This window comes from Schistocerca serialis, chromosome 3 (assembly GCF_023864345.2).
Source record: "Schistocerca serialis cubense isolate TAMUIC-IGC-003099 chromosome 3, iqSchSeri2.2, whole genome shotgun sequence".
Classification (NCBI taxonomy): Eukaryota; Metazoa; Arthropoda; class Insecta; order Orthoptera; family Acrididae; genus Schistocerca; species Schistocerca serialis.
Window position 1 is genome coordinate 17,494,099 of NC_064640.1, and position 13,849 is coordinate 17,507,947.

At 42.2% G+C, this 13,849-nt stretch overlaps 1 protein-coding gene across 2 annotated transcripts in view; it reads left to right on the forward strand.

Annotated features, from left to right (window-relative positions):
- Positions 1 to 13,849, forward strand: part of LOC126471520 (homeobox protein engrailed-like ceh-16) — a 164,534-nt gene that overhangs the window by 130,463 nt on the left and 20,222 nt on the right. For both annotated transcript variants that reach the window (XM_050099743.1, XM_050099742.1), the window contains exon 3: positions 13,500 to 13,714. In XM_050099743.1, the coding sequence (XP_049955700.1) occupies positions 13,500 to 13,714 (215 nt within the window). The remainder of the gene's footprint in view (positions 1 to 13,499; positions 13,715 to 13,849) is intronic.

Below are 13,849 nucleotides of genomic sequence, written 5' to 3' on the forward strand. Positions count from 1 at the left end.
TCCGTGCTACTCTGTCCTGTGCAAGCTTCTTCATCTCCCAGTACTTACTGCAACCTACGTCCTCCTGAATCTGCTTAGTGTATTCATCTCTTGGTCTCCCTCTATGATTTTTACCCTCCACACTGCCCTCCAATGCTAAATTTGTGATCCCTTGATGCCTCAGAACATGTCCTACCAACCGGTCCCTTCTTCTTGTCAAGTTGTGCCACAAACTCCTTTTCTCCTCAATTCTATTCAATACCTCCTCATTAGTTATGTGATCTACCCATCTAATCTTCAGCATTCTTCTGTAGCACCACATTTCGAAAGCTTCTATTCTCTTCTTGTCCAAACTATTTATTGTCCATGTTTCACTTCCATAAATGGCTACACTCCATACAAATACTTTCAGAAACGACTTCCTGACACTTAAATCTATACTCGATGTTAATAAATTTCTCTTCTTCAGAAACGCTTTCTTGCCATTGCCAGTCTATGTTTTATATCCTCTCTACTTCGACCATCATCAGTTATTTTGCTCCCCAAATAGCAAAACTCCTTTACTACTTTAAGTGTCTCATTTCCTAATCTAATTCCCTCAGCATCACCCGACTTAATTCGACTACATTCCATTATCCTCGTTTTGCTTTTGTTGATGTTCATCTTATATCCTCCCTTCAAGACACTGTCCATTCCATTCAACTGCTCTTCCAAGACTTTTGCTGTCTCTGACAGAATTACAATGTCATCGGCGAACTTCAAAGTTTTTATTTCTTCTCCATGGATTTTAATACTTACTCCGAATTTTTCTTTTGTTTCCTTTACTGCTTGCTCAATATACAGATTGAATAACATCGGGGAGAGGCTACAACTCTGTCTCACTCCCTTCCCAACCGCTGCTTCCTTTTCATGTCCCTCGACTCTTATAACTGCCATCTGGTTTCCGTACAAATTGTAAATAGCCTTTCGCTCCCTGTATTTTGCCCCTGCCACCTTTAGAATTTGAAAGAGAGTATTCCAGTCAGCATTGTCAAAAGCTTTCTCTAAGTCTACAAATGCTAGAAACGTAGGTTTGCCTTTCCTTAATCTTTCTTCTAAGATACGTCGTAAGGTCAGTATTGCCTCACGTGTTCCAACATTTCTACGGAATCCAAACTGATCTTCCCCAAGGTTGGCTTCTACTAGTTTTTCCATTCGTCTGTAAATAATTCGCGTTATTTTTTTGCAGTTGTGGCTTATTAAACTGATTGTTCGGTAATTATCATATCTGTCAACACCTGCTTTCTTTGGGATTGGAATTATTATATTTTTCTAGAACTTAGAACTACTTAAACCTAACTAACCTTATGACATCACACATATCCATGCCCGAGGCAGGATTCGAACCTGCGACCGTAGCGGTCGCGCGGTTCCAGACTGTAGCGCCTAGAACCGCTCGGCCACACCGGGAAGGCTATACAAATTCATGAAGCTGCCTTCTTTATTCGATATTCATCTATTTAAAACGTCGCTGCAGTGCTCCCCATTCACTTGTTAGAAATTTGAAATATTGCCACTGAACAGATCTGTCTACAAGGGAGTAGTTTGCAAACCATTCTCTTCTTAATGCGGCCTGCTTCGAATAATAATTGTTGCTAATGTTAATAATTATTACTCTTAATGTTAACAATTATTAGTGTTAATGAAATAGCATCATCACCAACTGAAACCGTATCCTATAGCATGCCAAGTGTTCTCGATTGTAATGCACACAGTATGATACATAATTTCAGTTCTGGCGATGATGCTTCATGCATTACAGTACCTTCATTCCTTATCGCATAATTAACTCTATTCTGAAGAAACTCGAACAGTTCTGATGACATTCTAAGATAATTAAAATAACTTCTAGGATCTTCCGTTATAAATTATTTCAGCAAGGATGCTGAGCAACCGAGCTGACGTCTTTTCTTCATCCAGTCACGAATCGAAACACGTTTCTTATTTTTTTCTTATGCACTGATTCCACGTAACAAACTTTAAGTCCATAACATCTCGTGCGACGTGCAGCTGCCAAAACTTTCATTTCAGACACGACTCAGGGACCCACAAAACGACGAAACTGAAGTATACACTGGTTTCGCCGTGTCTACAGTCAAATATGAAGCCATTTGCGTGCAACTCATTCCACGCAACGAGTGGCGCAACCCAATGTCGTCGTGTAAACTAGGCTGATGCGTCGCTCCTGCTAGCCTGGGCCGCTCAGATCGCAGACGTTAGCTATTAGTGACGTGCGTCAACGTGCCTGAACATTTCACCTATCAAGGACTATAAATTATATTGCAGGTCGCCCCTCGTTTGCGACTGCTATTTGTAAATCTCCAGAGTTAAGTATTGTCAGTTGCTTTATAGAAATAAAACTACTAATGTTATTTGTTTGAATTGTTGTATAGCATTCCGAGAACGCTGGATCCTGTACGCTCCCTATTAGAGACGAGTGGTCAAGACCCCACACTTTGACCACATACTGTACTTTGGTGATTCAAAATGAAGCTATTCCCTGGATTATCAACATCGAACAATTTGTAGTTACCACCCGTTAATCTGGAGAAGGAATGGAAGAAAGAAATTATGAAGGCTAGGGTTTAACGTCTCGTCGGCTACAAGTTATTAGAGACGGAACAAACCTCTGAATGAAGGAGGATTGGAAAGAAGGTCGGACGTACCTCTTTAAATAAACCAAACCAGCATTTGCTTTAAAAGGTATAGGGAAATCACGGTAAACCTAAATCTGGATGCCGGACTGAGAGTTTAACTCTCATCCTCTCAAATATGAGTACAGTTTCTTACCATTGTGTCACCTCTCTCAGCAAGAAGGGATAGTAAATACTTTTGAGTGAAACAAAAGTAATGGTCTGAAGTGAGCAAGAACCGTGTTCACTGGCCCTTTTCACTACAAAAAGAAAACTTTCGCACAGTGGCAAAAACTTGCACTCACTGATTATAGGATAATCAGATTGAAGAATTTTTAAACGTGACTGAAAGGAAAATGAAAATGCAAAGCTCATTTTTCTATTAAAAAATTCAAATGTTCTTTTATGTTACTAAAAAATTTCAGGCAGTCGAGGTGTTCCAACTGTACACTGACTTGTCAGTTTCAAACAGATAGGAACTGCCATCGTGCAGTTCTTATCAAAATTCCTACAGTAGTTCCTGAGATTAGCCTTCACATGCAGGCAGAAAACATGATTCACGTATGTAGCCCTATGAGGCTGTTCGTAAACGACACCGTTGTGCACGAGGAGTAAACATTGCTACAAACTTATTACGAAATGCAACGAAACGTGTAGATGATCAGTTCCTGCTACAGAGATTGGCATCTGGCCCCTAACATAAATAAATTTAATGCACTGGGTGTGAACAGACCCATATCATTTAACTACGCTACCGATTATGTTACATCCTTCAAGAATCTAGAAGTTTCTTTCCGAAGTGATTGGATTCATGATTTCCTGTCAGAGAAGTCACAGTTCGCAGTAACTCACTGAAAGTCATCGAGTAAAACAGAAGTGATTTCTGGCTTCCCCCAAGGTAGTGTTACAGCCCTCTGCTGTTCCGTATATACATAAACGATTTAGGAAACAATCTGAGCACCTGTCTTAGGTTATTTGCAGATGACGCTGTCGTTTATCTTCTAGTAAAGTCATCAGAAGATTAAAACAAATTGCAAGACGATTTAGAAAAAATATCTGTATGGTACCAAAATTGGCAGTTAACCCCAAATAATGAAAAGCGTGAGGAAATAGACATCAGTGCTTAAAGAATCCGTTAAACTTTGATTCACGATAAATCAACCCAATTTAAAGACCGTAAATTCAACTAAATACCTAGGAATCACAATTACCAACAACTTAAATTGGAAAGCACACATGGAAGATGCTGTGGGAAAGACTAACCAATGACTACAATTTATTGGCAAAACACTTAGAAGATGCAACATATCAACTAAAGAGATTGCCTACGCTGTGCTTGTCCGTCCTCTTCTGGAGTACTGCTACGCGGTGTGGGATCCTTGCCTTGTCAAACAGGATTAAAGGAGTACATCGAGAAAATTCAAAGGTCATTTTGTATTATAGAGAAATAGGGACGAGAGAATCACGGACATGATACAGGATTTGGGGTGGACATCATTAAAACAAAGGCGTTTCTTGTTGCGCTGAAATTTCAACCACCAGCTTCCTCTTCCGTATGCGAAAATATTTTGTTGACGCCGACCTACATAGGGGGAAACAGTCGTCATAATAAAATGAGGAGCAACAGAGCTCGCACAGAAAAATATAAGTGTTCGTTTTTTCTGCCACTTTTCGAGAGTGGAGTAATAGAGAATTGTTGTGAAGGTGGTTTGATGAACCCTCTGTCAGGCACTTAAGTCTGATTTTGCAGAGTAGCCATGTAGATTTATACGTAGATGTAGATTTAAGGTAGAAGGACTACAGAAATTTAACCATGGGAGAGGAAGGTGCTAGACTCAGACTCTTTGAAAGACTCGTAAGAAAGCTTAAGTCACACACGAAAGGGGTCGGTTACAAAACATTTTTTCGACCTGTTCTTTAGTATTCTTTGTTGGTCAGAGACTTACACCAAGCTGTATTAATGAATGGGTTAGAAAATGTCAAAGAAGAGTTGCGTAGTTCATCAGTGCTTTGTTTACTCAACGTGAGAGTGTCAGACAAATCCTCATCTAAATACACTGTCAAACGTGCATGAAAGACGTTCTACATCGCAAACAGCCTTGCTTGCGACACTGCAATAAACTTCGTTCCAAAATGAGACATTAAACATATTTATTTTGCCAACATGCATCTCACGTAGGGTCATAAGGATGGCAATAGCGATAGTGTTATATGCAATAATTGAATAGGAAGGAAAAATGATACTGGTACATCACATTGCCCTCCACAACTCACCGTGAGTTGCCTTGCGCAGTAAAGATATAAATTTAGATGTAGGTGCGAGCTGAGCGAAGTAATCACTGCACTGCCCCGTCCGTGGAAGCCGACCTTTTGAACGGCTCCTTCAGAGAAATAGTCACTAAGATGCACTAGTAAGCGAATGAGTTTTTACCAAAGTTTTCCTAACCACTCATATAAATTTTTGTAGTATGTTTATTGATATTTGTGAGTTCTTCATGATATTAAATGAAATACATTAAAGTAACATTCCCGAGTGACTACTGTTTTCTCTCATCCGGTGTAAACTAGTGTTTCTCTCCTGTTCGTTAAGCAGCTGTCATTTAGCCCACAATGTTGTCTGAAAACAAAAATAAGGTGCCCCAAACTAAAAATAAAAAAACATTGCTTCTCCATTTCTAGCAAAACATAAAATTTACCGCAGTGGGGCTATGTAGGATTAAGGAAAACAATCTGTGTTACTTTAAGTCGTGGAATAAAATTTCGAAAAGATGAACCATTGGACTAACAACGTTATATGGAAGCAGTAAAAATCTTATAAAAATTGGCTCGCACATTTCAAGTATTCATAGTTCTTTAGTTGATGATTATGTGGCCGTAAGTTCATTGGTTGTAAAACTAAAATTAGAAATCTGCCGTTGTGAGGCGGATAAATATTTAGTGAAATAAGAATGTTCGCAACTGTACTGTATTGTTGGCAAGTTCTTTAGAATTTGTTGTAAGAAATATTTCATTTAATAGAATGGCAGCTTTAATGCTGGAAAACTACCTGCAGATCAAATTTTTTGCCTTTCTTAAGTTAGGAAAGGTATTACAGTCCAGACCGTTAGACGCTCCTTCCCAAAATGCATAACCGATACCAACCAAATTTTACTATACAACCCGTGCTCCTACCTTCAATAATCGTTCAGATAAACTACTATGCACAGGAGAAAGTTTATTGCGACAAAAATCTGCATTCTGAATAGTCTATGAGTTAAATTGAAGTCGACAAAGAGGCTACTGAAAATCGCTCGCCGCATGACCCACTGAACCTTGGATATACAGTACCCAGACAAGTATTAGAGGGCATTCTTGGTCTGTATGACGGCTAGAACTCTGCTGGTGGCACTTTCAATGAGAAGTCTGATTGTCCGTGGAGGAATTACAGACCGTTCTTCCCCAAGAGCCGAAACAAAAGAAGGTAGTGACATTGGACTCTGGGGTACGGAGGCAAGTAGACGTTCTAACTCATACCAAAGTTTTTCCATTGGCTTGTAGTCGAAACTCTGGGCAGACCAGTCCATTTCAGGAATGTTATTGTCCACGAATCATTGCCTCAGATATGCTGCTTTATGACAGGCTGCACTGACATGCTGATACAGTCATCACATCCGAATTGTTCCTCTGATGTTCACAGTATACAATGCTGCCAAATGTGTTCATATCCTTCTGCATTTACCACTTTCTTATGCGCAGTAAGAGCTCCACATGCTAACCACGAAATTATCGCTATATCGTAACACCATCTCTCCATTGTATTGTACCCCATTCTTTTTAACTCCCTACGCGCAGTCAGTGTGACAGCACTGGGAGCACCATAGAACTCACTGATTTCAAGTGAATTTTTTCAGCAACCTTCGGCTGTGCTCGACAATTCTTTTCAGTCAGTACATGAGGTCTGCCTGGTCTTGGTTTAGCTGTGGTTGTTCCACTTCACAGTCACCTCACCAACAGTCGATTTGGGCAGCTTCAGAAGGGTTGGAATGTCCCTGATGGATATATTACTGCGGTGATAGCCAATGACTAGCCCGCTTTCGAAATCACTAAGCTCTCCTGAGCTTTTTAATTGACAGCACAGTACTCCACTCCTCCTTTTACACTGGCGGGTCCACCTCTCTTGACACCAAGTGTTCAACTTCGCGTTACACAGGGTTGTGTGGATACTTTTGATTAGCTAGTGAACACACACTGATCAGCCAAAACATTCTGACCACTGCCCACCGCTACACTGGATGCCTCCTGGTGGCGCTGCAATTACAAAAAAGTATGTAAGCGGAGCAGACACGGACGGACGATCACGTTCGCGAAGATGTCGGCTGCAAATGGGGAAACTCATTGAGATAGCGACTTGGACAAAGAGCAGATTATGATTACGCAGAGCCTGTGAACGAGTATTTCGAAGACAGCGAAGCTGGTCGAATGTTCACGTGCTATTGTCGTAATTATCTACAGAAAGAGGTACACAGACAGTGAAACTACCACTAGACACTCAATGGTTGACGTCCGCGACTCATCACAGACTCTGGAGTTCGGAGGCTTGTCTGCTCTGTAAAGTAGAATAGATGGTGATCTGTGGCATCTCTGCAGAAAGAACACAGTGATGGTGCACGCACAAGTGTTTCGGAGCACATCGTTCATCGTAAATTGTTGACATGCTGCTGCACTGGTTTGATGTGCGTTATAGTGAACTCACATTGATGTCTCGCAGACTAAATTCGCGTGATGTAAATCCTATGGAACCCATCACGGTCACCGGGCGCCATCTCCGCGTACAAAACCCAGCGGCCCGTTATTTCAGCGAATTACATGACCTGTGCATAGACATCTAACGCCACATACCTCCACAAGTCTGCCAATGAACTGTCGGATCCTTGATACGTAGAGACAGTGATGTATCTCGTTCCAAAGACGGACAAAAAAGCTATTACGTAGTTGGTCGTAATGTTTTGGCTCATCAGTGTAACTGCACACGTTACTTAGCTAGACGATAGGTAGGTTCACAAGAAGATACAGCGGTAAGAGTATAAAAATCTAAGCATGTTTCTCTTCTGTATAAGCTCCATTTAAATGTGTAAACTCGGTCAGCGCTTAACTGTTCCCTTGTAAGAAATCGCAGTAAGCACTAATAACAAAATGAAGAAAAAGTCAGCGCTGAGGCACATATGCGCGCGTAAATAGAGGTGATAAATAAGCGGGCTGCAAACAGCGACGCGCACGCCGCCCGTTGTCCCGCGCTGGGCAGCCCTGCCTCCCGAGAGATGAAGAGCTTCCAGAAGTGAGCCGGCCGAGCGTCCGCTTTAATTAGACGTACGAAGACAAACTGCGCGCTAAATGTTGCCTAATTACGAGGAAACACCTTCCGTCAGCGCTGCGCACACAAATAGAGCCCCTCGCTGCCAATCGCAGGGCGCGGGCCGCGGAGTTGTCAGTAGTACGCCATCACTTTGTCGGTCGGTAATTGTATCCACAACGGCTTTTTAACCAGCGCACAATTCTCCGCTCTAAACGAGGCACTTGTGTTTTCACGACAGACTCACCTACTGCAGAGTGAAACACCGCAGATGGTAGCAATTCTGAAGAAAAATATACGTCTGTTATATCTGTTCGACAAAGCGCCACGTTACCGAAATACAGCTTTCAGCTCTTCGGGTAAGAAGTAGTCGAGGTCTTTCTTTGTTTTCTCATTTAGTGTTTCTTTGTTCCGTAGACGTTGTGTAAACTGGAGGGGCGTAGTAGCTCAGCTTTGAGATTGGCACACAGAAGGAATCAGCTTTAGTCTGGTGAAAAAAACTCATCTTAATGAGTCTCTCGTTAGACCATTAAATCTTATTATTTTTTAAAAAATTATTCCATCTTGGCGTGGTGGTACAGCAGTCTTCTATTGCTACTATTTAAAAAACAGTCTAGTCGAAGGTTACAGAATGCTCTTTACTTACTTAAGAATGACGCGTTTCGCCTGAATAGGGAATCATCAGGTTATGTTAAAAAAGCAGACATCAAGGATGCATGATGCCGCAAAACACACTTAAGGCCATAGCAGCGCAGCGCAGCACAGGACTGTAAACAGCCGTACGCTACAGCAGCCCCAGAGGCCCTCCGTATTCACATAACGCATACGTATGAATGATAGGAGCTCATACGAAATATTGGGCTAGTAGTAATGACGGTAGGCGTGTGGCGCTGCCGTCGGGTGAACAGTGACATAACGGCAAGAAATTCAAATTCTAGTGGAAAAAGAAACAAACAAAACATAATAGACGGCCATCCTGGTTTAGGTTTTCCGTGATTTCCCTAAATCGCTCCAGGCAAATGCCGGGATGGTTCCTTTGAAAGGGCACGGCCGACTTCCTTCCCTCATCCGATGAGACCGATGACCTCGCTGTCTGGTCTCCTTCCCCAAAACCAACCAACCAACAAAACATAATAGAGCATATGCGAATATCCTGTGAATATCAAGCGGCCTATATTGGCCAGAAGGGAAGGGCTTTTATAATTAGGTTTCAGGAAAATGTTCAAATGTGTGTGAATTCCTTTGGGGCGAAAATGCAGAGGTCATCGGTCCCTATCTTACACTCTACTTAAACTAACTTATGATATGAACAACACACACACCCATGCCCGAGGGAGGACTCGAACCTCCGGCGGGAGGGGCCTCGCAATCCGTGACATGGTGCCTCAAACCGCGCGACCACTCCGCGCGGCTGGGTTTCGGGAGTATTTGCTCAATAATAAGCGCCAGGTTAAGCATAATTCCGCCTACGCTGAGCACCTTAAAACCAGTTACCGCCAACTACATACGCTCGGAAACTTAAAGGTTTTGCACCACGCTACCAAAGGTAAGAGGCTCAGTCTGCTTGAAGAGATCGAAATTGTTGAACATTCACACGCTAAGAAGTTACTCAATGATCAGTTGTCCAGTAGAAGCGGGTTCTCTATGACTACATGTTCCCCACTTTTGCACAGTTTACTAGTTTCTAGTTTTTTATTACCAGGCTCTTCGTCGCTTGTGTTGTGTATGCAGTTGTATTTTATCTTTTTGGCATTGTTACCTTTTAGCCATTTATTTGTAGTCGGATCTTTATTTTCTTACTCTATGCATTTTCTTCCATTATTCTTTTACATTGCTTTTGTGTATAAGGGTTTTCTATGTGTCTGTACATAGCTTTCGCCTTGGCACGTCCTCCATAATGTATATGCCAATATGCTCTCTTATGTTTTTTTCACTTCTTAATTAATCCATTACTGTTTGAATTTTATGCCGTTATTATATTGTATACCCGACGGCAGCGACGTATGACGACTGTCACTACTACTAGTCCAATGTTTTGCATGCACTACGTGAATACGGACGGGCCTATGGGGCCGTTGTAGTGTACGGCTGTTTGCAGTTTGCGCGCGAGGTCTTGTTCTACGCTGCTATGCCTGTCGTCGTCCCCATGAGGTTGCCTTTTAGTACATTTTATACGATACCATGCCTTCTTCACGGATGCTTTTTGGTAGAAAATATCTGATTTTTTAACACTACCTCATGATGCCCTGTCCGGGCGAATAAACAACATTGGATGACCTACGACTGTTTTTAAAAAGTAACATTTTCTGCACACTATTCTTCTTGGGGCGTAAGTTGTCAATTATGTCGACCCTTTGTAGTATTAGAAAGAGCACTGAGAAAAATAACAAACCTAGGGATAGGACTTCAGCTGTTTAGAAACATCAACACCCTGGACTATGCGTATTACGTACTTTTAATAGCACGGAATGTGCAAGATCCGGTTCAGATGTTAGTAGAAGAGGCAATGAGAGCAGACTTGAAGATGAATATGTATAAGACCAAATGCCTGATAGTGAGCATACAGAACGATGACAAATTCTTAGATGAAGGCGCTGAAATTTTTGAAAGGATAAAACCGTTCAAATATCTTGGGGCATTACTCTATGAAAGGAATTAGATGGACCAGAAAATAATGGGAAGAATTGAAGCAGGAAACAGTTTTGCACTCGGAAAGCTGCTCAAGTCCCAGCTTCTACCGAGATCCACGAAGATTACGATCTAAAAGTTTGTAATACAACCCGAAATTCTATACAGAGCAGGGAGCTGGACTCTGACCCAAGAAAATAGAAAGAAAACTCCTAACACTTGAGAATGCTGTTCTGACGCAGATTTTTGGACCAGTGATGGATGAAAGGTAGGAAGAAAGATTGAGTTTATCGTCCCCTCGACATCGAGGTCATCAGAGACGGAGCACAAGCTCGGATCGTGCCAAGGATGGGGAACCGTCCCGGCATTTGCCTGGAGCGATTTAGGGAAATCACAGAAAACCTAAATCTGGATGGTCGGACGAGGGTTTGAACCGTTGTCCTCCTGAACTTGAGTCCAGTGTGCTAACCACTGAGCTACTTCTCTCGCTGTGAAGGTTTGAGACGAATGGAGAAAAAGGAAAAACTACCAAATGCATGCGCTGTACAAATCGCTTGACATTACGGAAGTGATTAAAGAGAGGGAATTGAAGTTGTATGGACACGTAATGCTTTGAGAAAGCCAGATCACTAGGAAGAAATCAGAAGTAACGGACCAAGGAGAAGAGCACGGCTACGATGGATCGACGGGATCACAGAGGATATGAGAACGATAGGACTAACTGGAGAAGTGTACATGGACCGAAGAAGATGGACGAGGCTGACTGGTGAGGCCAAAGACCGACAGCGGTTTGTGTGGCCGACCTAGGAGTAATAGGTAAAATTCATAGCGAATGGACAATGCGCGAAGCCTTCAACAACTGCCGTACCGGACTCTCCTTGAAATCCCTCACATAAAAAAAACAAAAACGTTTACCTACTTTGGGCTGACTTTACCAGATATGACGTGTTAAATGTCTAAGAACTTTTAGCATTGTACTCGACAATGGCGTGAAAGTCGAAATCTAGATAGTAAAAAAGAAAAATACAGTAATATACAGCCAAATGGCGTTTTATTACTTCAAAGAATTTCTGATAGTATGTTAAGGCTATCAGTGGCACCAAAGTTAGTATCGAGATACTTATGGAAGACACAGGGACAGAAATGTGATGGTAGCAAGGTTGAACACCGTTTCAAATGTTCCTTGAAAAAGGCAGATCTAGTAGCATAGTTCAGTTTAATTCTCGCATCGCTGCAAAGACATTAATATAAGTGGAATTGAGAAACAGCTGAAACTGCTAAAAGTGAACAATTTCCAAGTACCCGAAGCAATTCCTATCGGATTCTACAGTGAATTTACCAGTGAGTATAACCCCCCCCCCCCCCCCCTTCACCCGCGCAAAAAAAGAAAAACAACTGTGCGCAGTGATTGGGAGAAAGCAGAGATCGCACCCTTCTACATGAAGGGTAACAGAAGTGACCTGCAAAACTGCCGTCTAATATCATTGATGACAATCTCTTACATAATCTTAGGGATTTCGCATTTTTACTAAAATTTGTCATGCTTTTCTTGTTGCTTCTGCAAGTGTTCTGAAATATTATTCGTACTATGTTGGACCATTTCCGTCTCTTACTAATTTATTTGGTATACGTCTCTCACTTGCTGTCGATACTATGTCTCCGAATTCAAGCTTCATCTGGTCTGCCCTTAAATACTCAGTTCAGAAGGAATGGAGTCTGTCTCATAGGAAGGCGTCAAACGAATTTGTATCTGCTTTTTTAAACAGATATAATTTGGGTTTATTTACATTTTGTGTAGCCGGCCGGGGTGGCCGTGCGGTTCTCGGCGTTACAGTCTGGAATCGAGCGACCGCTACGGTCGCAGTTTCGAATCCTGCCTCGGGCATGGATGTGTGTGATGTCCTTATGTTAGTTAGGTTTAATTAGTTCTAAGTTCTAGGCGACTGATGACCTCAGAAGTTAAGTCGCATAGTGCTCAGAGCCATTTGAACCATTTTGAACCATTTTGTGTACGATGGTTCCACTTTAAGTTGTTCGTAGTTGTAATGTCTAGGTATTTAGTTGAATTGACAAACTTTAAATTTGTATTATTTATCGTGTAACCGAAATTTAACGGATCCTTTATACTACACATGTGAAGGAACTCACTTTTTGTTGTTCAGAGTCAAAAGCCACTTTCCACAACGTACAGATATCTTGTCTAAATCACTTTGTAATTTGATGATTCTATACTAGACGGTAAACCACAGCACCACGTTCATACAGTCTAAGAGGGCTGTTTACATTATCTCCCAAATCATATATAAAGATTAGGGACAGCAGTGGGAGTACATGACTTTCTTGGGGAACGTCGGATAGCACTCCTGTTCCATTCAATGATTTCCATTCATTTACTACAAGCTGCGTCCTTTCTCACTGGAAATTACGATCCAGTCGCAAAACTGAGACGATACTCCATACGTATATAATTTGATTAGCAGTCGCTTGTGAGGAGCTGTATCAAAAACCTTCTGGAAATCTAGAAATACGGAATCAATTTGAGATTCCCTGTCGATAACTCCCATTACTTTGTGTGAATAAAGGGCCAGTTGTGTTTCACAAGAACGATGTTTTCTGAATCTGTGCTGACTGTGTGTAAATAGATCCAAAGCGACGAGTGGCGCGCGTTTAAGGCTGAGAGGAATATTAGTGATGGATGTGTGTGAAATCTTATGGGACCAAACTGCTAAGGTCATCAGTCCCTAAACTTACACACTACTTAACCAAAATTATCCTAAGGACAAACACACACACACCCATGCCTGGGGGAGGACTAGAACCTCCGCCGGGAATATTAGTCTGGTGAGCTTATCTTGGTATGGTTGTTTACGTGGGACATTGCTGTGTTGCAGCAGTGGGCGGCAGTGGCGATGGTGGAGGAACTGGCAACAACAGCAGCGGCAGCAGCAGCAGCAGCAGCAGCAGTCGCGAGCGGAAGAAGCGGCCCCGCACGGCGTTCTCGGCGCAGCAGATCAAGGCGCTGGAGGCGGAGTTCGAGGCGAACAAGTACCTCTCCACCGCCAAGAGGCAGGCGCTCAGCAGGGACCTCGGCCTCACCGAGACGCAAGTTCGTTAATGCTCTACCCCGCCGTTAACCTTAATGTAACCTTGTTGAAAACTGATATTTTGGGAACAGTGACTGTAGTTCTATAAGGTTTATGATTTGAAGAGCCACCAGCCATAAGTGTGGTTTAAAAAGGTT